Source organism: Coregonus lavaretus (genome assembly GCF_964263955.1).
Source record: "Coregonus lavaretus genome assembly, chromosome: 22".
In the NCBI taxonomy this organism is placed as follows: domain Eukaryota; kingdom Metazoa; phylum Chordata; class Actinopteri; order Salmoniformes; family Salmonidae; genus Coregonus; species Coregonus lavaretus.
In genome coordinates, this window is record NC_140009.1 from 30353953 (window position 1) to 30377256 (window position 23304).

Genomic DNA, 23304 nt, shown 5'->3' on the forward strand with positions numbered 1-23304 from the left:
TCACTAATGCTCTTGTGGCTGAATGGAAGCAAGTCCCCGCCGCAATGTTCCAACATCTAGCGGAAAGCCTTCCCAGAAGAGTGGACACTGTTATAGCAGCAAAGAGGGGACCAACTCCATATTAATGCCCATGATTTTGGAATGAGATGTTCGACAAGCAGGTGTCCACATACTTTTGGTAATGTAGTGTATCTTAGCAATAGTAGCAGGTCTACATGTTGATTCATGTTTGTTTCTCTCACTCAGATGAAGTTCACTGTCAAGATGCCACTTATGCAACTGATACACCTTATACTGATGCCCCAGGTGCTGCACCCACAGATGCAACCGGTAAGATCTTAATAAGATCCCTGACCCTGACCAAAGTCCACATCAAAGCTTTGAAGTCAGTAGTTAGGCCTATATGATATGGAGGATCAAAGGAGATGACAATGGATCATCATGATTTTAAGATTGGCTCTCATTACACTATTACAATTATAGGAACATAATATTGATAGAAGTAGAGATTGCGTATAGCTCTGGATAATGAATATAAGGTAGAGTAATGAGTATAATACCTTTTCATTAACCATTGATCAATCATCTATAAGTGAATTACATTCCACCCATTGGTAATGCATAACATTTAGAACCTCAGCAGATCCAGTAGGTCTAGTGCTCAGAGTTCTAACTATCACACTTCTGCCGGTTTAGGAGTCACAGCCCTCGCAGACGACACCCAAGGTACTGATGCTTATTAATATTTTATCTGATAGTCCAATTACTTTTTGTTCTTCATCTCCTTCTCTCTATTTAAACAAAATCTAACTAGATACTAATTATGTTGATAGAAAAAGATGTTGATAAATCCGAACACGACCCGTCCCCAATAACAATCTTACTCCCAAACTAACGTTTTTTTTAAATGTAATTTTTTTAGTCATTTAGCAGACGCTCTTATCCAGAGCGACTTACAGTTAGTGAGTGCATACATTTTCATACTGATCCCCCGTGGGAATCGAACCCACAACCCTGGCATTGCGCCATGCTCTACCAGCTGAGCTACACGGGACTTCAATGCACTTGACCATAAGTTTGGTCACTTCCTTTTCACAACTGTCGGTTTGTTATTATAAGTTGTCCTGTCTACCTGTCCAGTCTGTTCATCTCTACCAGTACCTGTTGCATGTTTGTCTTGTATGTTTGTTTTCTCCGTCACTTCTATTGTCTTCCATCAGGTGACTGGGTTAGGATAGGTCAAAAACAAGGGTTGTGGGTGGGCATGTGGGTGGGATTGTGAGGATTCCGGAGGGTGGTCAAGGGGACTGGGTATTCGGAGCTGCTTCACTTGCGTATAAAATGTATATTTTCAATAAAAATGTTTTTAAAAACAGGTACTGATGCCACCGTCGAACCCCAAGCCCCTGTAGACGACACAGCCACTACCGTCGCTGACTCCACAGCTGACGACACTCCTGGGACCAGTGCTCCAGTATCAGACCAGGACACTGCCTTCACGTCCACGGTGCCAGAGAATGACCTCTTAGCAAGAGGTGACACCTCTGGAACCACAGCTGGACCTGGTGTCGACACACAGGGCACTGAAGCTACTGATTCCCCGGTTGCACTTGTTGTACCTGAGAAAGAGGCCATTCTTGTTCTTGTGAGTAATACCTAACTACATTATGGTGGGGAATGCCTACAATGCATTTAGATGCTGTATCATATTGAAATGCTAAAAGAAGGCTCAAGACAGTAAATGTATTTTCTTTCAATTCCCTGTATCATAAGTCAATGTAAAGGGAATGTAGCAGATTATTAGTGAATGGAGAGGTAAATTTACAAATCTGATGTCAATTTTTGAGTGAAAGCTTTAGGCCGCCTCTGTTTCTGCAGCCCATTGTTGAGTGTGTGGACAAGGAGGCAGTGAAGGACAAGGACACAGTCAAGGTGGAGCTTTCTTCAGAAACTAGCTGTGTGAGTATCAACATGTTTTATTGTTATTATGAAATACATCCTTATGGACTTTCCCCATGCCCTATTAGCCTATGTGGTGTACCACCCGACCCAGCTCTCATCTGTCACAGTACAGTACTGTATGGTTTATGGCCATTAACAAGGGTATCTCTGGTACAGTTGCCCTCCCCAGCCTCTACCAGTGTGTACCGTGCAGGGGTCGCTGGCAACTGACTAGGCATCCCCCTTTCCCTTTCCATAAAACGAGATCCACTCCAAAGAATTGAAAAATCTCTCAATGAGAAAAGTCTGGTAATGTGGTTTGTGGTTTCCCAAGAGAAACAGCCCCTTTTTCTGAAGTACCAGTCAACACTCCCTATAAATGGCAGCAGCTAATAATAACACAATTATTATAAACACACATTAGTCTCACTAGAGGCTTCAAATGTCAATCACAAACAGACCTAGAAATAGAAATAGAAATGCAGTGGTTGCCAAGAGTGAGTCGTGGTTGCCAAGAGTGAGTCGTGGTTGCCAAGAGTGAGTCGTGGTTGCCAAGAGTGAGGCGCGACGAAGAAAGGTGACACCTTACGAGTTCCAACCCAACTTTGCTATTTATTGACTTTTTTCGTATTTATCTATACTTTTTTATACAGAAAGTTCATACTATTATTACATATGACCAAGCACTTCTGGACATCAGATCGGCAGTTACTAACATCGATTTCGACTTCAAATCCGACTTAATCTCCGACTAAGCTGTTCCCTTGTTCATGTATGGCCTTAGCCCAAATTACAGATGATTGGCTACAGAGTTTGGATGTCAGGAAGTTAGTGGGTGCAGTGTTGTTAGACATTAGTGTTTATTTCGATGTAATTGATCATGAACTATTGATAGGTAAACTCAAGTGTTATGGATTCACATCCACTGCTCTATCCTGGATGGAAAGCTACCTATCCAGGAGAAGACAGAGTTTTCTTTCATTAATGGACGTTTCTCAGACAGTATACATCTAAGCTGTGGGATTCCGCAAGGCAGCTGTCTAGGCCCCCTCTACTACATTTGTACTAATGATTTACCATCTGTAATTGAAAAAGCAAGTGTGGTAATGTATGCTGATGACTACAATGTATAGTGCTGCATCAGCACATAATGAGTTAACTGATGTACTGAACAGTGAATTAAGAACTGTGAGTGGGTTGCTAAGAACAAATTGGTGTTAAACATTTCTAAGACCATTAGTATTGTGTTTAGCCTTAGAAATATGCTTGCTGCTGATGCGCAATTAAACTTTTCAATGGCTGGGGTGCCTGTAGAACAATAGAAAAATACCAAACTACTTGCCATCACATTGGACGCACCTCTCATTGCTTTCTGTTGAAAGTAAATTACTCTCTAGTCTTTAGATTTTTCTCAAATGCAATCCTGTTCAAGAAACCCCATTTATTTCTCTAACCAATTAGTGTATACCGGCAATAGACATAATCACCAAACCAGACAGGCGAGATTGGGGCATCTGATACCCCCCAGACCTAGGACAAATCTCCTCAAAGCAACAGTTACTGTACATACAGAGTCATAACTGAATGGAACTCCCTACCAACTAATATTTCCCAAGTGAAAAATGTATTCACATTGAAGAAAACATTTAAAGGTACATCTACTAAGATTGACCATATGACTGGACAGATACTGACCGCTGAATATACGTATTGACTGTTAAATGTTACCTTTCAGGTATTTTAAATGTCTATAATGTCTACTTGTTATTGTTTTTTAAATGTATGTAAATTGTAAAGTATTTTTGTCTGTAATGTTTTTTTCGTTATGTGTCGGACCCCAGGACGTCTAGCTGTCATCATGGCATCAGCTAATGGGGATCCAAATCAAATCCAAATCAAATCATACTGGACCCCATTCCTTTGTTTCATGGGCTACCAAAACGATGCAGGCGTAGATGCGGTAGATGGGCCGACGTCCTGGTGAGACTGAAACGAAGAGAAAACCGACTGGCACTCCCCTCCGTTCTATTGGCTAATGTCCAGTCACTTGAGAATTAGATGGATGAGCTTCGTTTGAGAGTCTCCTATCAGAGAGATTTGAAAAGCTGCAATATTATATGCCTTGCAGAGACATGGCTGGATGACTCTATGTACGTAGAACTTGGTGGTTTCTCCATGCAGCAGCATCAATTGAATGATGGCTGCCTTGGGCAAGTCCAAAGGCGGAGGGATGTGCCTCTTAATAAACAACAACTGGTGCGCTGCTTCCAGTGTGAAGGAAATCTTGAGCTTTTGCTCACCTGATATAGAATACCTCATGGTAAGCTGCAGACCCTTTTATCTACCAACAGTTCTCATCTGTAATTATCACAGCTGTCTACATCCCTCCACAAGCCAAAACCACTTTGGCACTCAAATAACTATATGGGGCCATAAACAAAGAAGAACTGTAAGAAACCACTCATCCAGAGGTAGCGCTTCTGGTGGACGGAGACTTTAACGCAGGGAGACTTAAAACCGTTCTACCTCGCTTCTACCAACATGTCTCATGCGCCACTAGGGGCGTAAAACTCTACCACTTTTATTCTACCCACAGAAATGCATACAATGCCCTCCCTCATCCTCCCTTCGACCAATTTGACCACGACTATATTCTCCTGCTTCCTGTTAACAAACAAAAGCTCAAACAGGAAGTACTAGTGACACGCTCAATACGGAAGTGGTCCGATGAAGCAGACGCGAAACTACGAGACTGTTTTGCTACAACAAACTGGGATATGTTCCAGGATTCATCTGATAGCATTGAGGATTTGACCACATCAGTCACGGGCTTCATCAATAAGTGAATAGACGACGTAGTCCCCACAGTGACTATACGAACATATCCAAACCATGGATTACAGGCAATATCAGCGGTGACTAAAGGCTAGAGGAACGGGACACGGATATGGACGCACACAAGAGAGCCCGGTACGACCTCCAAGACATTAAACATGCAAAAGGACAAAATAGGAGGAAAGTGGAATTCTATTACACCATCTCCGACGCTCGTCTTATGTGGCAGGGCTTGCAGACGATAACGGATTACAAAGGGAAACCCAGCCGTGAGATGCCCAGCGATGCAGAACTCCCAAACAAGCCAAATGCCTTTTATGCTCGCTTCGAGGAGTACAACACTGAGTCTTGGGTGAAAGTCCCGGTTCTTCCGGATGACTTTGTGATCTCGCTCTCCGTGGACGACGTGAGTAAAACTTTTAAACATGTTAAAACTCACATACCTTCTCAAAGCATGCGCAGACCAGCTGGCAATTGTTTTCACAGACAATTTCAAGCTGACCACCATTGTCCCTGTTCCCAAGAACTCCAAGGTAACCTTTCTAAATGACTATTGCACTGTAGCACTCATCTGTAATTATGAAGTGCTTTGAAATGCTGTTCATGGCACACATCAACACCATCATCCAAGACACCCTGGACCCACTCCAATTCGCATACCGCCCCAACAGATCCACAGATGACGCAATCTCAATTGCACTTCACAATGCCCTCTCCCACCTGGACAAGAGTGGAAATAACTATGTAAGAATGCTATTCATAGACTACATTTAAGCGTTCAACACCATTGTCCCCTCCAAGCTCATCACCAAGCTGAGGACCCTGGGACTGAACACCTCCCTCTGCAACTGGATCCTGGACTTCCTGACAGGTGGTGAGGTAGGCAACAACACCTTCGCCACACTGACCCTCAACACGGGGGCCCCTCAGGGGTGTGTGCTTAGTCCCCTCCTGTAGTCCCTGTTCAACCATGACTGCGTGGCCACACACGACTAGGGCTGTGACGGTCATGACATTTTGTCAGCCGGTGATTGTCAAGCAAATATCTGCCGGTCTCACGGTAATTGACCATTAATAAACATAAACACGTTTAGCATCTCCTGGCTTCCACGCATAGCCTACAAGCCACTGATGCAGACCTTTGGAACATCTACATTTTTAAAAGTATATCTAAATCCATTTAGTATGGCCTACACCATCACAATAAATCCATTATTTATTTTAGACAGGTCTAAAGAAACATGATATGAAGAAAATGTAGTCTATTTCAGAAGAACAGAATAGCATACTCTGAGTTGTCCTTCATGATATAGCTATGCATTATGGCTGTGGGCTACACTAGTTCATTTAACAGACAAGCTTTGCTTAGAATTCCGTGACATTATTTTTTATTATTTTAAGGTATGAAGAATACAATTGAACATATCTTTAAAAAATAAATAGGATATTTTCTCCAAATGTGGCTATTCTGTGTTGAGTGGTTAACAGAGAAACTGGTCCTCCTATATGCTTAATTTAGAGTTATTTATGCAACTTTAGTTGTGATACAAACGTTGGGCTATATGTTTAGATTTTTAATACATTTTAAGGCTGCATGATGGGACTAATGATGATATGAAAAAAGTAACTTGAAAGGCATGAGCTTTGATTTTATTTAGTATGCAAGTTGCACACACTTCATCAGTCTCTCATTCACAATTTGACAAGCACTTGATAATATTCTCACCAGGCCTCGAATTTCCTGACAGCATCCCCCTTGCGTGGCCATAATGCCCCCTAAAAAATCTATGTATTTTGCAGCCAAAGTTGCCGTTGTGCACTTGGGTTGAATATAATAATTATATTTCCCTTCTCCCAGCTGCCGTGCTCCAAAGCACCTCTCACTCACATGGCTCTCCAAGATATCTCAATTCTTATTAGCAAATGCCTGTCACGTGATCATGTCCTTCTCACAGGCATTTCAGCTAAGAAGTAGGCTACAAGTGAATGAAGACCAACACATCGGGGACCCAACTGCGCGCGTCCCTCTTATCGAATTCCGAGGCACATATTGAAGATGTTAGAACTGTCCACATTTAGCCTACTTTTAAATCAGCCAACAAGATTAGTAGGCCTAACGAACAGCAAAAGCACTAGCCTATGTCAATCTACAATCCCCCATAGTATAAAAGTTGACCTATTCTATATTCTATTGGTCAACTTGTCCTTCTGTGCAATTAATAAATGTTCCAAACATACTCTGGGACAGTTGTGGGATGTGATAGATCACAAATTAATACAACCACTCGCATCAAAAAAAAGTTTAAAAGCAATGAGGCTGATGCAACAGATCAGAACGTGTAGCTTAAAATGTTGATAAACTATTTGGCTATTTCTTCACATTATAAGCGCAGCAATGCGCACACGGCAGTAGGCTATAAGCGTTAATGCTCCGAAATGCAAACAATTAGCGGGAAAACACTGTTCTCGAAAGTGATGGCAAATGTGATTATGCATGTAATGCTTTATTATAAAGGTGCATTTTTATGGTGAAAATGATCTTCCCCAAAACTGACAAAGACATGATCAGTCTATAATTTTAATGGTAGGTTTATTTGAACAGTGAGAAACAGAAATTACAAAAAAATCCAGAAAAACGCATGTCAAAAATGTTATACATTTATTTGCATTTTAAGGAGGGAAATAAGTATTTGACCCCTCTGCAAAACATGACTTAGTACTTGGTGGCAAAACCCTTGTTGGCAATCACAGAGGTCAGATGTTTCTTGCAGTTGGCCACCAGGTTTGCACACATCTCAGGAGGGATTTTGTCCCACTCCTCTTTGCAGATCTTCTCCAAGTCATTAAGGTTTTGAGGCTGACGTTTGGCAACTCGAACCTTCAGCTCCCTCCACAGATTTTCTATGGGATTACGGTCTGGAGACTGGCTAGGCCACTCATTTTACATTTACATTTTAGTCATTTAGCAGACGCTCTTATCCAGTTAGTGAGTGCATACATTCTTTTTTTACTTTTTCATACCCCCCGTGTGAATCGAACCCACAACCCTGGCGTTGCAAACGCCATGCTCTACCAAACTGAGCTACATCCCTGCCGGCCATTCCCTCCCCTACCCTGGGCCAATTGTGCGCCGCCCCTGGGTCTCCCGGTCGCGGCCGGCTACGACAGATTCGAACCAGGATCTCTAGTGGCACAGCTATCACTGCAATGCAGTGCAATAGACGACTGCGCCACTCGGGAGGCCCACTCCAGGACCTAAATGTGCTTCTTCTTGAGCCACTCCTTTGTTGCCTTGGCCGTGTGTTTTGGGTCATTGTCATGCTGGAATACCCATCTACGACCCATTTTCAATGCCCTGGCTGAGGGAAGGAGGTTCTCACCCAAGATGTGACGGTACATCGTCCGTTTGATGCGGTGAAGTTGTCCTGTACCCTTATCAGAAAAACACCCCCAAAGCATAATGTTTCCACCTCCATGTTTGACGGTGGGGATGGTGTTCTTGGGGTCATAGGCAGCATTCCTCCTCCTCCAAACACGGCGAGTTGAGTTGATGCCAAAGAGCTCGATTTTGGTCTCATCTGACCACAACACTTTCACCCTGTTATCCTCTGAATCATTCAGATGTTCATTGGCAAACTTCAGACGGGCCTGTATATGTGCTTTCTTGAGAAGGGGGACCTTGCGGGCGCTGCAGGATTTCAGTCCTTCACGGCGTAGTGTGTTACCAATTGTTTTCTTTGTGACTATGGTCCCAGCTGCCTTGAGATCATTGACAAGATCCTCCCGTGTAGTTCTGGGCTGATTCCTCACCGTTCTCATGATCATTGTAACTCCACGAAGTGAGATCTTGCATGGAGCCCCAGGCCGAGGGAGATTGACAGTTATTTTGTGTTTCTTCCATTTGCGAATAATCGCACCAACTGCTGTCACCTTCTCACCAAGCTGCTTGGCGATGGTCTTGTAGCCCATTCCAGCCTTGTGCAGGTCTACAATCTTGTCCCTGACATCCTTTGGTCTTGGCCATGGTGGAGAGTTTGGAATCTGATTGATTGATTGCTTCTGTGGACAGGTGACTTTTATACAGGTAACAAGCTGAGATTAGAAGGACTCCCTTTAAGAGTGTGCTCCTAATCTCAGCTCATTACCTGTATAAAAGACACCTGGGAGACAGAAATCTTTCTGATTGAGAGGGGGTCAAATACTTATTTCCCTCATTAAAATGCAAATCAATTTATAACTTTTTTGACATGCTTTTTTCTGGATTTTTTTGTTGTTATTCTGTCTCTCACTGTTCAAATAAACCTACCATTAAAATTATAGACTGATCATTTCTTTGTCAGTGGGCAAACGTACAAAATCAGCAGGGGATCAAATTCTTTTTTCCCTCACTGTATGTGTGCCAGTTAAGCTCTACACCGGTTATAAAGTGGATTAATGTGCTTAATTTTAAGAAGTTACTTGGCCACTTTAGTTGTGATACAAACCTTATCAAAATATATACAGTTGAAGTCGGAAGTTTACATACACTTAGGTTGGAGTCATTAAAACCACTCCACACATTTCCTGTTAACAAACTATAGTTTTGGCAAGTCGGTTAGGACATGGTCTTCCAAATGGACAATGACCCCAAGCATACTTCCAAAGTTATGGCTTAAGGACAACTAAGTCAAGGTATTGGAGTGGCCATCACAAAGCCCTGACCTCAAAATGTGTGGGCAGAACTGAAAAAGCGTTTGCGAGCAAGGAGGCCTAAAAACCTGACTGTTACACCAGCTCTGTCAGGAGGAATGGGCCAAAATTCACCCAACTTATTGTGGGAAGCTTGTGGAAGGCTACCCGAAACGTTTGACCCAAGTTAAACAATTTAAAGGCAACGCTACCAAATACTAATTGAGTGTATGTAAACTTCTGACCCACTGGGAATGTGATGAAAGAAATAAAAGCTGAAATAAATCCTTCTCTCTACTATTTTTCTGACATTTCACATTCTTAAAATAAAGTGGTGACCCTAACTGACCTAAAACAGGGAATTTTTACTAGGATTAAATGTCAGGAATTGTGAAAAACTGAGTTTAAATGTATTTGGCTAAGGTGTATGTAAACTTCCGACTTCAACTGTAGGTGTATGGGCTAGGCTACATGAGGTGGGTGACTATGATTTGAAAAAGTCGCAAAAAATAGGCATGCACTGTTTCTTGCCTTACTGCACAAGCTGGGCATCATTCACAAGTGATAATACATCCTTCACAAGTTATAGGCTAATATTATCACCCATCTGACTATTGTTAATTTAATGTTGTCTTTACATATGCTAAATAATATGTGTGAAATTAATTTTGATTTAGAATGAACCATTATCATGCACCTGTCTCGGAACAGGGGCATGGGGGAAAAAATTAATGTAATCTATCCACTTAAATATCGAATGGAGGACGCTTTTCCGGTGATTTAATTTTCATGACAGCCAGATAGGCTATACTGCTGTTGTAAAGCGAAGCAATGTGCTTAATATTAGGAAAGTAGAGAAATAAATATAGAAGGCCTAGCCTATAGAAAGCTGATGTGCTCCTTCGCCATCAAAACTGCATAGCCTATAGAAATGTTGCGCAACATGAGCTCATGAGCTCTCATTAAGTGTTTGATTAGATTTTCGATTTACATTTGCGTTGATGGCAGAGTGATTAGAGGGACAATGGAGTGCTGAGTACCAGACAGGTAGCAAGTTTGGTAGGCTGCTAATGACCATCAGCAGCATCAGAGCTTGGAGAAGCCTAATTACCGTGACTAAACGGTCACATGGAATTTGACTGCAGTCATGACTCGTGACCGCCAGTGTGGCAGTAATACGGTCACCGTGACAACCCTACGCACGACTCCAACACCATCAAGTTTGCTGATGACACGAAGGTGGTAGGCCTGATCACTGACGGCGATAAGACTGCCTACAGGGAGGAGGTCAGAGACTTAACAGTGTGGTGCCAGGACAACAGCTTCTTCCTCAATGTCAGTAAGACCAAGGAGCTGATCATGGACTACAGGAGAAAGAGGGCAGAACACGCCCCCATCCACATCGACAGGGCTGTAGTGGAGCGGGTCGAGAGCTTAAAATTCCTTGGCGTCCACATCACTAAGGACTTAACATGGTCCACACACACCCGCACAGTCATGAAGAGGGCAAGACGGCACGTCTTCCCAATCAGGAGGATGAAAAGATTTGGCATGGGCCCTAAGATCCTCAAAAAGTTATACACTTGCACCAGAGCATCTTGACTGGCTGCGTCACCGCTTGGTATGTGAAATGCACCGCCCTCGACCGCAAAGCGCTACAGAGGTTGGTACGGACAGCCCAGTACATCACTGGGGCCAAACTCCCTGCCATCCAGGACCTCTATATCAGGCGGTGTCAGAGGAAGGCCTGAAATATTGCCAAAGACCAAAGCCACCCAAACCATTGACTGTTCACTCTGCTACCATCCGGCAAACGTTACCGGAACATTGGCTTCCGGACCAACAGGTTCCAAGACAGCTTCTACCCCCAAGCCATAAAACTGCTTAATAGCTGGTCTGGGTAACCATTTAATTATCTGCACTAACCCTATTTTGCACTGACTCTATGCACAATCATAAGACTATATATACAGTCGTGGTCAAAAGTATTGGTCTTCACAAAGTTCGCTGCTTCATTGTTATGAGATATTTTTGTCAGATGTTACTATGGTATACTGAAGTATAATTACAAGCGTTCCATAAGTGTCAAAGGCTTTTATTGACAATTACATTAAGTTTATGCAAAGAGTCAATATTTGCAGTGTTGACCCTTCTTTTTCAAGACCTCTGCAATCCGCCCTGGCATGCTGTTAATCAACTTCTGGGCCACATCCTGACTGATGGCAGCCCATTCTTGCATAATCAATGCTTGGAGTTTGTCAGAATTTGTGGGGTTTTGGTTGTCCACCCGCCTCTTGAGGATCGACCACAAGTTCTCAATGGGATTAAGGTCTGGGGAGTTTCCTGGCCATGGACCCAAAATGTTGATGTTTTCTTCCCAAAGCCACTTAGTTATCACTTTTGCCTTATGGCAAGGTGCTCCATCATGCTGGAAAAGGCATTGGTCATCACCAAACTGTTCTTGGATGGTTGGGAGAAGTTGCTCTCGGAGGATGTGTTGGTACCATTCTTTATTCATGGCTGTGTTCTTAGGCAAAATTGTGAGTGAGCCCACTCCCTTGGTTGAGAAGCAACCCCACACATGAAGGGTCTCAGGATGCTTTACTGTTGGCATGACACAGGACTGATGGTAGCGCTCACCTTTTCTTCTCCGGACAAGGTGTTTTTCTGGATGCCCCAAACAATCGGAAAGGGGATTTATCAGAGAAAATGACTTTACCCCAGTCCTCAGCAGTCCAATCACTGTACCTTTTGCAGAATATCAGTCTGTCCCTTATGTTTTTCCTGGAGAGAAGTGGCTTCATTGCTGCCCTTCTTGACACCAGGCCATCCTCAAAGTCTTCGCCTCACTGTGCATGCAGATGCACTCACACCTGCCTGCTGCAATTCCTGAGCAAGCTCTGCACTGGTGGTGCTCCGATCATGCAGCTGAATCAACTTTAGGAGACGGTCCTGGCGCTTGCGGGACATTCTTGGGCGCCCTGACGCCTTCTTCACAACAATTGAACCTCTCTCCTTGAAGTTCTTGATGATCCAATAAATGGTTGATTTAGGTGCAATCTTACTAGCAGCAATATCCTTGCCTGTGAATACCTTTTGGGCAAAGCAATGATGACAGCACATGTTTCCTTGCAGGTAACCATGGTTAACAGAGGAAGAACAATGATTTCAAGCACCACCCTCCTTTTAAAGCTTCCAGTCTGTTATTCTAACTCAATCAGCATGACAGAGTGATCTCCATCCTTGTCCTCGTCAACACTCTAACCTGTGTTAATGAGAGAATCACTTACATGATGGCAGCTGGTCCTTTGGTGGCAGGGCTGAAATGCAGTGGAAATGTTTTTTTGGGATTAAGTTCATTTTCATGGCAAAGAGGGACTTTGCAATTAATTGCAATTCATCTGATCACTCTTCATGACATTCTGGAGTATATGCAAATTGCCATCATCGAAACTGAGGCAGCAGACTTTGTGAAAATTAGTATTTGTGTCAGGACAAATAAATAAATAATGAGCATGGCCTTATTTCTATTACAGCATGTTGGATGACTGTCATTCCTATTCCATTCACCCAGTTCAATGTAACATCGATAGGTTTAGGCTACTACATGATACTTACATTTTTCCTGTACCCATCATGACGTTGCTACAACCTAGCCTATGAATCAAAGTTTACAACGTAGGTGCACACAAGTTGAGAGAGAAATTTGAGATGACAGACAGTGACACATGGACAGACAGTGACACATTCAATACCGCCTTGCACACTCTTGCCTGCATCTAGCATTTCTAGGGTGTAATCATTAGTCCAACAGTTGCAAACAAGAGTTTCTATTGGAAGAATTCAGGTATTTTCATCCCCGTTTTGTTTGCTTCCGTTTAAGAAACGTTTTTTAACAGAATCTGCAGAATGAATACACTCCTGATCACGCATTAACACAGTTCACTTTCATAGCAACCACATTGTATTCCCTCTCACCTTTTCCCATCGTTTGTGGACTTCAATGAACAACACATCAGCTGTATGTGACCAGGCGAAAAACCTTTCCAAGCCAAACCATGTCATAACCGCTAACGTTACACATAGCCTACATCGTTGTCCCCATATTTGTTAAAGTAACGTCCTAGTCAACATAGTTAATAGAACTAATGCGTTAGTACAATCATGCAGTAACGTTACAGTGTATAGTCAGTAAGCAGTTACACCGGTGGTCCCCGGTGGCAATAAATTAATAAAACCAAAACTTGGAAGAGTTCCAGTGTTGTGTTGGATAGTCATAGCCAGCTAGCTAACATATAGCATCCCTCTGTTTGAGCGCAGAGTGTTTGAGTAACTAAACTAGCAAGCTGCATTTGCTAGCTGAGTAAGTGAAACTGAAAGTGAAAAGAAATGACCATCTCTCTCTCTCTCTTGCTTCTTTCATTTTGGAAGAAATTCATTTGTTGAAAACTGTTAAACTATTGTCTTTCTCTCTCTTTGAGTCAACTACTCACCACATTTTATACACTGCAGTGCTAGCTAGCTGTAGCTTATGCTTTTAGTACTAGATTCATTCTCTGATCCTTTGATTGGGTGGACAACATGTCAGTTCATGCTACAAGAGCTCTGATAGGTTGGAGGACATCCTCCGGAAGTTGTCATAATTACTGTGTAAGTCTATGGAAGGGGGGAGAACCATGAGCCTCTTAGGTTTTGTATTGAAGTCAATGTACCAAGAGGAGGACGGAAGCTAGCTGTCCTCCGGCTACACCATGGTGCTACCGTACAGAGTGCTGTTGAGGCTACTGTAGACCTTCATTGCAAAACAGTGTGTTTTAATCAATTATTTGGTGACATGTGAATATATTTAGTATAGTTTTATCTAAAAAGGATAACTATTTCAATGTTTTACCATTTTTATTTTTATGAAATTCAATGAGGAGGATGGTCCCCCCTTCCTCCTCTGAGGAACATCCACTGATACACACTCACACAAAACCCACTCTCCACTGACCACTCTCACACAAAACCCACAACACACTTTCACATACACTACATACGCACGCACACACACATACGTATACCGACACAACACAAACACACACACACACACACACACACACACTTTTATACTCATCAAATACTTAAAGAGACAGGAGAGGGAGCACGCCCCCATCCACATCAATGGGACCGCAGTGGATAAGGTGAAAAGCTTCAAGTTCCTCGGCGTACACATCACTGACAATCTGAAATGGTCCACCAACAAAGACAGTGTGGTGAAGAAGGCGCAACAGCGCCTCTTCAACCTCAGGAGGCTGAAGAAATGTGGCTTGGCCCCTAAGACCCTCACAAACTTTTACAGCTGCACAATTGAGAGCATCCTGTCGGGCTGTATCACCGCCTGGTACGGCAACTGCACCGCCCGCAACCGCAAGGCTCTCCAGAGGGTGGTGCGGTCTGCCCAATGCATCACCGGGGGCACACTGCCTGCCCTCCAGGACACCTACAGCACCCGATGTCACAGGAAGGTCAAAAAGATCATCAAGGACATCAACCACCTGAGCCACGGCCTGTTCACCCCGCTGTCATCCAGAAGGCGAGGTCAGTACAGGTACATAAAGCTGGGACCGAAAGACTGAAAAACAGCTAATATCTCAAGGCCATCAGACTGTTAAATAGCCATCATTAGCCGGCCTCCACCCAGTACCCTCCCCTGAACTTAGTCACTGTCACTAGCCGGCTACCACTCGGTTACTCAACCCTTAGAGGCTGCTTCCCTATGTAAATAGACATGGAATCACTAGTCACTTTAATAATGTTTACATACTGTTTTACTAATTTCATATGTATATAATGTATTCTACTGTATTCTAGTCAATGCCATTCCGACATTTGTTCGTCCTAATATTGATATATTTCTTAATCCATTATTTTACTTTGATATTTGTGTGTATTGTTGTGAACTGTTAGATACTACTGCACTGTTGGAGCTAGGAACACAAGCATTTCCAACAATTGTTTACAGACAGATTATTTCACTTATAATTCATTGTATCACAATTCCAGTGGGTCAGAAGTTTACATACACTAAGTTGACTGTGCCTTTTAAACAGCTTGGAAAATTCCAGAAAATGATGTCATGGCTTTAGAAGCTTCTGATAGGCTAATTGACATAATTTGAGTCAATTGGAGGTGTACCTGTTGATGTATTTCAAGGCCTACCTTCAAACTCAGTGCCTCTTTGCTTGACATCATGGGAAAATCTAAATAAATCAGCCAAGACCTCAGAAAACAAATTGTAGACCTCCACAAGTCTGGTTCATCCTTGGGAGCAATTTCCAAACACCTGAAGGTACCACGTTCATCTGTACAAACAATAGTACGCAAGTATAAACACCATGGGACCACGCAGCCGTCATACCGCTCAGGAAGGAGACGCGTTCGGTCTCCTAGAGATGAACGTACTTTGGTGCGAAAAGTGCAAATCAATCCCAGAACAACAGCAAAGGACCTTGTGAAGATCCTGGAGGAAAAGTATCTATATCCACAGTAAAATGAGTCCTATATCGACATAACCTGAAAGGCCGCTCAGCAAGGAAGAAGCCAAACCCGCCATAAAAAAAGCCAGACTACGGTTTGCAACTGCACATGGGGACAAAGAACGTACTTTTTGGAGAAATGTTCTCTGGTCTGATGAAACAAAAATAGAACTGTTTGGCGATAATGACCATCGTTATGTTTGTAAGAAAAAGGGGAATGCTTGCAAGCCGAAGAACACCATCCCAAACGTGAAGCACGGGGGTGGCAGCATCATGCTGTGGGGGTGCTTTGCTGCAGGAGGGACTGGTGCACTTCACAAAATAGATGGCATCATAAGGAAGGAAAATTATGTGGATATATTGAAGCAACATCTCAAGACATCAGTCAGGAAGATATAGCTTGGTCGCAAATGGGTCGTCCAACTGGACAATGACCCCAAGCATGCTTCCAAAGTTGTGGCAAAATGGCTTAAGGACAACAAAGTCGAGGTATTGGAGTGGCCATCACAAAGCCCTGACCTCAATCCTATAGAACATTTGTGGGCAGAACTGAAAAAGCGTATGCGAGCAAGGAGGCCTAAAAACCTGACTCAGTTACACCAGCTCTGTCAGGAGGAATGGGCCAAAATTCACCCAACTTATTGTGGGAAGCTTGTGGAAGGCTACCCGAAACGTTTGACCCAAGTTAAACAATTTAACGGCAATGCTACCAAATACTAATTGAGTGTATGTAAACTTATGACCCACTGAGAATGTGATGAAAGAAATAAAAGCTGAAAGAAATCCTTCTCTCTACTATTATTCTGACATTTCACATTCTTAAAATAAAGTGGTGATCCTAACTGACCTAAGACAGGGAATTTTTACTAGGATTAAATGTCAGGAATTTTGAAAAACTGAGTTTAATTTTATTTGGCTAAGGTGTATGTAAACTTCCGACTTAAACTGTACATATCTACCTCAAATACCTCCTACCCCTGCACATTGAACTGGTACTGGTACTCGCTTAAATCTTGTGTATTTTATTACCCTTGTTACTATTTGTATTATTTATTTTGTACTCTGCATTGTTGGGAAGGGTTTGTAAGCAAGCATTTCACGGTAAAGTCTACACCCGTTGTATTCGGCGCATGTGACAAATACAATTTTATTTGAGAGAGGCCCACTGTGATGAACATAGAGATCCTGAACCCTGCTTTAATGAGTCACTGGTGAGTGAGTGAGTCGGTGAGTGAGTGAGTGAGTGAGTGAGTGAGTGAGTGAGTGAGTGAGTGAGTCTCTTCCATTACACAAAGGCATATGGCGTGGTGAACGCACAGACATAACAGCCTAACCTTTAACACTGCAAGTCTACTCTGAAGCATCTGAAAGGTATCAACTCTACAGAGAGGGAGAGAATGCTGAAAGAGCGCATAGTGTAAGTGTGGGAAAGCAGCAAACGGCTCAAACACCGGCGTCATTGTGTGTTTGGTGTGGTGATGTTCAGATGAGGATTGACATGCCCTGCTTAGGGCACAACACAGTCTGAGCAGCCAAGTCCCATCGGGTCACTGTACAACAGGGCGTGCCAAAAGACTGTAGCGATCTCAGCCTGTCTGTGAGAACAAACAGATTAGAAATCACATTGTCATCGTCAGAGTGCTGTGGTTTTAACACACAAATCATTGTATGTTTATAGTTCAAATTGTGAGCAAAACAATATGATCGTTAAACTGAAATGTTTTTCCCTTAGTCGGAGACCAAGAGAATCTTGGAGGATTCAGCCTGGTGCACAGGGGACTGCAACCTTCAACTGTTCCAGGAGGAGAACTCTAACACACTGGTTTTGACACGCGCTAATGGTAGGTTTACCTGGATTGTTTTATGTACTATAATGATGTGTTAGAGTTTTTTTCTTTTCGTTTTTGGGACTTTGAATATTTGAATGATAAGAGTATTTGATTATTAGAAATGTGAAAAAGGCACTTTTCAAACTGCTATTTGTCTCTCCCCTAACAGGTGGAGTCAAAGAATTGTCAGAGAGCCTGAACAGTCAAGGCATCAAGGGCCAGGTATGATCCCTGTTAACGCTAGAGATGGAGGAGAGTTCCATACCGTATTTATTCATGTTGTGCTATCTTTTATACACGACTCTGAATGTACTGTGACACGAGTGCCATGACTGCTTTAGTTAGCTGTGTCACAGCAGGCGTGATAGCAATTTGTTTATAGGAGAGACACGGAGGGTATAGGGAAACAAACAGGGAATGGAAAAACAAGGCCCCACTTATAAATCACTATGTGATTTAATACAGTTGAAGTTGGAAGTTTATATACAGTGGGGAGAACAAGTATTTGATACACTGCCGATTTTGCAGGTTTTCCTACTTACAAAGCATGTAGAGGTCTGTAATTTTTATCATATGTACACTTCAACTGTGAGAGACGGAATCTAAAACAAAAATCCAGAAAATCACATTGTATGATTTTTAAGTAATTAATTTGCATTTTATTGCATGACATAAGTATTTGATACATCAGAAAAGCAGAACTTAATATTTGGTACAGAAACCTTTGTTTGCAATTACAGAGATCATACGTTTCCTGTAGGTCTTGACCAGGTTTGCACACACTGCAGCAGGGATTTTGGCCCACTCCTCCATACAGACCTTCTCCAGATCCTTCAGGTTTCGGGGCTGTCACTGGGCAATACGGACTTTCAGCTCCCTCCAAAGATTTTCTGGGTTCAGGTCTGGAGACTGGCTAGGCCACTCCAGGACCTTGAGATGCTTCTTACGGAGCCACTCCTTAGTTGCCCTGGCTGTGTGTTTCGGGTCATTGTCATGCTGGAAGACCCAGCCACGGCCCATCTTCAATGCTCTTACTGAGGGAAGGAGGTTGTTGGCCAAGATCTCGCGATACATGGCCCCATCCATCCTCCCCTCAATACGGTGCAGTCGTCCTGTCCCCTTTGCAGAAAAGCATCCCCAAAGAATGATGTTTCCACCTCCAAACACGTTGAGTGGAGTTTAGACCAAAAAGCTCAATTTTTGTCTCATCAGACCACATGACCTTCTCCCATTCCTCCTCTGGATCATCCAGATGGTCATTGGGAAACTTCAGACGGGCCTGGACATGCGCTGGCTTGAGCAGGGGGACCTTGCGTGCGCTGCAGGATTTTAATCCATGACGGCGTAGTGTGTTACTAATGGTTTTCTTTGAGACTGTGGTGTCAGCTCTCTTCAGGTCATTGACCAGGTCCTGCCGTGTAGTTCTAGGCTGATCCCTCACCTTCCTCATGATCATTGATGCCCGACGAGGTGAGATCTTGCATGGAGCCCCAGACCGAGGGTGATTGACCGTCATCTTGAACTTCTTCCATTTTCTAATAATTGCGCCAACAGTTGTTGCCTTCTCACCAAGCTGCTTGCCTATTGTCCTGTAGCCCATCCCAGCTTTGTGCAGGTCTACAATTTTATCCCTGATGTCCTTACACAGCTCTCTGGTCTTGGCCATTGTGGAGAGGTTGGAGTCTGTTTGATTGAGTGTGTGGACAGGTGTCTTTTATACAGGTAACGAGTTCAAACAGGTGCAGTTAATACAGGTAATGAGTGGAGAACAGGAGGGCTTCTTAAAGAAAAACTAACAGGTCTGTGAGAGCCGGAATTCTTACTGGTTGGTAGGTGATCAAATACTTATGTAATGCAATAAAATGCAAATTAATAGCTTAAAAATCATACAATGTGATTATCTGGATTTTTTTTTTTGATTCTGTCTCTCACAGTTGAAGTGTACCGTTGATAAAAATGACAGACCTCTACATGCTTTGTAAGTAGGAAAACCTGCAAAATCGGCAGTGTATCAAATACTTGTTCTCCCCACTGTACACCTTAGCCAAATACAATTAAACTCTGTTTTTCACAATTCCTGACATTTAATCAGAGTAGAAATTCCCTGTCTTAGGTCAGTTAGGATCACCACTTCATTTTAAGAACGTGAAATGTCAGAATAATAGTAGAGAGAAGGATTTATTTCAGCTTTTATTTCTTTCATCACATTCCCAGTGGGTCAGAAGTTTACATACACTTAATTAGTATTTGGTAGCATTGCCTTTAAATTGTTTAACTTGGAGGTCTACAATTTTTTTTCTGAGGTCTTGGCTGATTTCTTTTGATTTTCCCATGAAAATCAAGCAAAGACGCACTGAGTTTGAAGGTAGGCCTTGAAATACATCCACAGGTACACCTCCAATTGACTCAAATGATGTCAATTAGCCTATCAGAAGCTTCTAAAGCCATGACATCATTTTCTGGAATTTTTCAAGCTGTTTAAAAGGCACAGTCAACTTAGTGTGTGTAAACTTCTGACCCACTGGAATTGTGATACAGTGAATTATAAGTGAAATAATCTGTCTGTAAACAATTGTTGGAAAAATTACTTGTGTCATGCACAAAGTAGATGTCCTAACCGACTTGCCAAAACTATAGTTTGTTAACAAGACATTTGTGGAGTGGTTGAAAAACGAGTTTTAATGACTCCAACCTAAGTGTATGTAAACTTCCGACTTCAACTGTATAAAACCTGGGAGTGAATTCACCATGATGTGAACAGTCCCCTGTCACCAGGGTGAGGAATCTCCTACAGCTTCCCAGAGCCCCCTCCAGCCCAGGCCCTGTCAATGACGTCTCTACCAGCTGACAAAGCCCTGTGATCACAACACTGGCGAGAGTCATATTGAAATTAGCGTTAACTAATCATGTCAACTTCTAGTCACTCACTGTCAAAGAAGGTTAAGACTGCAGATTGGTAGTGCAGAGTGCAGTCTGTTTGTGCTATCATGATTGTCTCTTATTGTCATGCCATGTTTCCAATTGGCTCATTCATCCCCCTCCTCTCCCCTGTAAACTATTCTCCAGGTCGTTGCTGTAAATGAGAATTTGTTCTCAGTCAACTTACCTGGTAAAATAAGGGTAAAAAAAATAAAAAAATACAAAAAGGTTTGGCTTGACAATCAGTTGGCAAGAGCACTTCGATCTGGTGGGACCTAGGTTAGAACATTGGCTAGCTAGCAAGCAAGCCTAGATTCCCGAGCAGAGTAGCTAGCTGCATTTCTTTTAGGGTTTTTTGTTGTTTAAATTTTTTTTTTCTGCATTGCTGCTGGCTAGCAAGGTCACCAATTCAGTATTTGAAAACTGTCCATGTCTTCATAATTTACACATTTCTGAATTCACAATTAGTTTAGCTTTTCATCTTCACTGCTGATGACAAGATCGTGTACTAAGCTAACATCCCTGCAAGCAAGCAAGCAAACAATCTGACACGTCATCTTACCTTCTATGTTGTAAATGTCTCCTTCCTTGACTGCTTTCAGCACCCGTCTTCATCTGCCCATCTTTTTTAGTTAGCTAGCTAACTTGTTGGTGTCACATTTTCACGTATCTACCCACCATTCTTTGAAAGGCAACTTCCGGATTTTCCCTGTGAAATCCAATATGGCAGCCAACTTTTCACTTCTTTAGATGTTTTGTGGTTTTTGTGTGTTTGAAAATCTAATCACCTGAAAAACAAGTTAAATATAACAGATTTGCAGTAGGGTCACTATGATTACATGACTCCCTGTATTAACTAAAGTAATCTCTCTCTTTCTTTCTCTCTCTATTTATTTATTTATCTTGTTTGTTCGTTCCCTCTCTTGTTTGTTCGTTCTCTCTCTCTTTCTCTCTCTCTTGTTTGTTCGTTCTCTCTTTCTTTCTTTCTTTCTTTGTAGCTGGGTGTGGTGGAGGCAGCTCCTCAGTGGGGTAAACATTCTTCCACCGTGCTGGTATCTCTGCTCATCACTGGCCTGCTGCTGGCTGCTGCCCTCATCGGAGGCTACTGTCTGAGGAAACACCGCAGACATAACGCCAAGGGCATGAGGCTGGTCAGTCATCGTTATTAGGCTATTTACTTATATAAGGCTATTCACCTGTTTACTGTTGCGGTTGACCGTTGTCTCAATGCATCAAGATTCTAGTTGCAATATGTAGGCTACTCTAGATCTCATTCGTGTATGACCTTAGGGTGGTACCCATGACTTGTATTGTATTGCAGCACTGGTTAACCTTGAGTATAGGCCAGATGTGCCCTATCCCGTTAGCTCCAGTTCCCCAGGGTTAAGTTATCAGTGATTCGATGTAGATGGTTCACTGTACAGCATATGGTGTAATGGAGTCTTTAGCGTTGTGTGATTTCAAACAATGTTCTCACTGGCCTGTGTTCCATTAATTCAACATGCAAAGCTTGGTGCTTTCAATAAAATTGTACATTCCCCAAAAATATAATATACACATTTTTGCAAGTTTTTCTGTTTCATTATATTTCTAACACTGTTAAAAATCAAAATGGGAAAATCATCCAAACTTATTTTAGAGGGATTGTTGCCAGCCTTGTAATTAGGAAAGTTCTGGCAAACTGTCACAGAGGAACTTACAGCAACACTGTGAGTTCCAGCAGCACACGCCCTGTATAATGAGATCTATACAGCTGTGTGTGTGTGTGTGTGTGTGTGTGTGTGCGCAAAGGTTTCATCTCCTTGCCAAAGAGCCCACAGCTGTTTTTTTCTAAGACCAGTCAGTACTGACGTCACTTGATAAAGACCCTCCATCGGGTATGTGCCTCAGAGAGAAACCCAGAGTGCTGCTAGTGAGGTAGAGCCATATCGTGGAAATAACTGCTTTAGTTCAGTCACTTCTGTAGCTCAAACCCAACTGCAGCTCAACCTCTAAGGGTTTTTTGATACTCACATTCTATTCCAGTGATTTATTAGATTCTAACATTCAGAATTGTTGGTGTGTACTGTATACTCTAGCATATTGTGAAGTTAAATATATCCATCCAGGTTTGTTTGTAATAGTCGAGCAGCATGTTGATGTTATGTTGACCGTGTGTATATGTTTGCCCAGGCTGAGGAGGCGTACCCAGTGGATGAGGAGAACCAGGGGAACACCCTGTTGTCGGTGGCTCCTCTCAACCCCCTTGAGACCGTGGAGAAGCCTGCCAATGGGGATTCCCAAGAGGCCGCCAAGACCCAGCCCCCTCCCACCAACGGCCACTCCTCCACCAAGACGGCAGACACAGAGCTGTGAAGACCCCCCTAGAACTCCTGGAGAAGAATGAAACATACCCCCCACCCCTCCAACACCAACCCTTCCCCTCAGAACACCCCAGAACTCCAGAGACCCCATCCTACAGTGGACATCAGGGACTAAAACTGCCCCTCATAACCCCAATAACCCCCACATAAACACTCCTTCTGACTCTCCATGTCCCCCACTTCGGCTACATACAACCCTATGACAACCCCATGGTAAAGTCCGATAAGATT

At 42.9% G+C, this 23304-nt stretch overlaps 1 protein-coding gene across 1 annotated transcript in view; it reads left to right on the forward strand.

The window, feature by feature from the left end:
* Positions 1 to 23065, forward strand: part of LOC311149923 (uncharacterized protein) — a gene marked incomplete at both ends in the record, with an annotated part of 56337 nt that extends 33272 nt beyond the window's left edge. The window contains 8 exons of the mRNA XM_084187152.1: positions 247 to 330; positions 697 to 726; positions 1377 to 1645; positions 1879 to 1959; positions 17695 to 17803; positions 17961 to 18013; positions 21709 to 21861; positions 22883 to 23065. Of these exons, the coding sequence (XP_084043278.1) occupies positions 247 to 330; positions 697 to 726; positions 1377 to 1645; positions 1879 to 1959; positions 17695 to 17803; positions 17961 to 18013; positions 21709 to 21861; positions 22883 to 23065 (962 nt within the window). The remainder of the gene's footprint in view (positions 1 to 246; positions 331 to 696; positions 727 to 1376; positions 1646 to 1878; positions 1960 to 17694; positions 17804 to 17960; positions 18014 to 21708; positions 21862 to 22882) is intronic.
* Between the last annotated feature and the right edge of the window lie 239 nt (positions 23066 to 23304).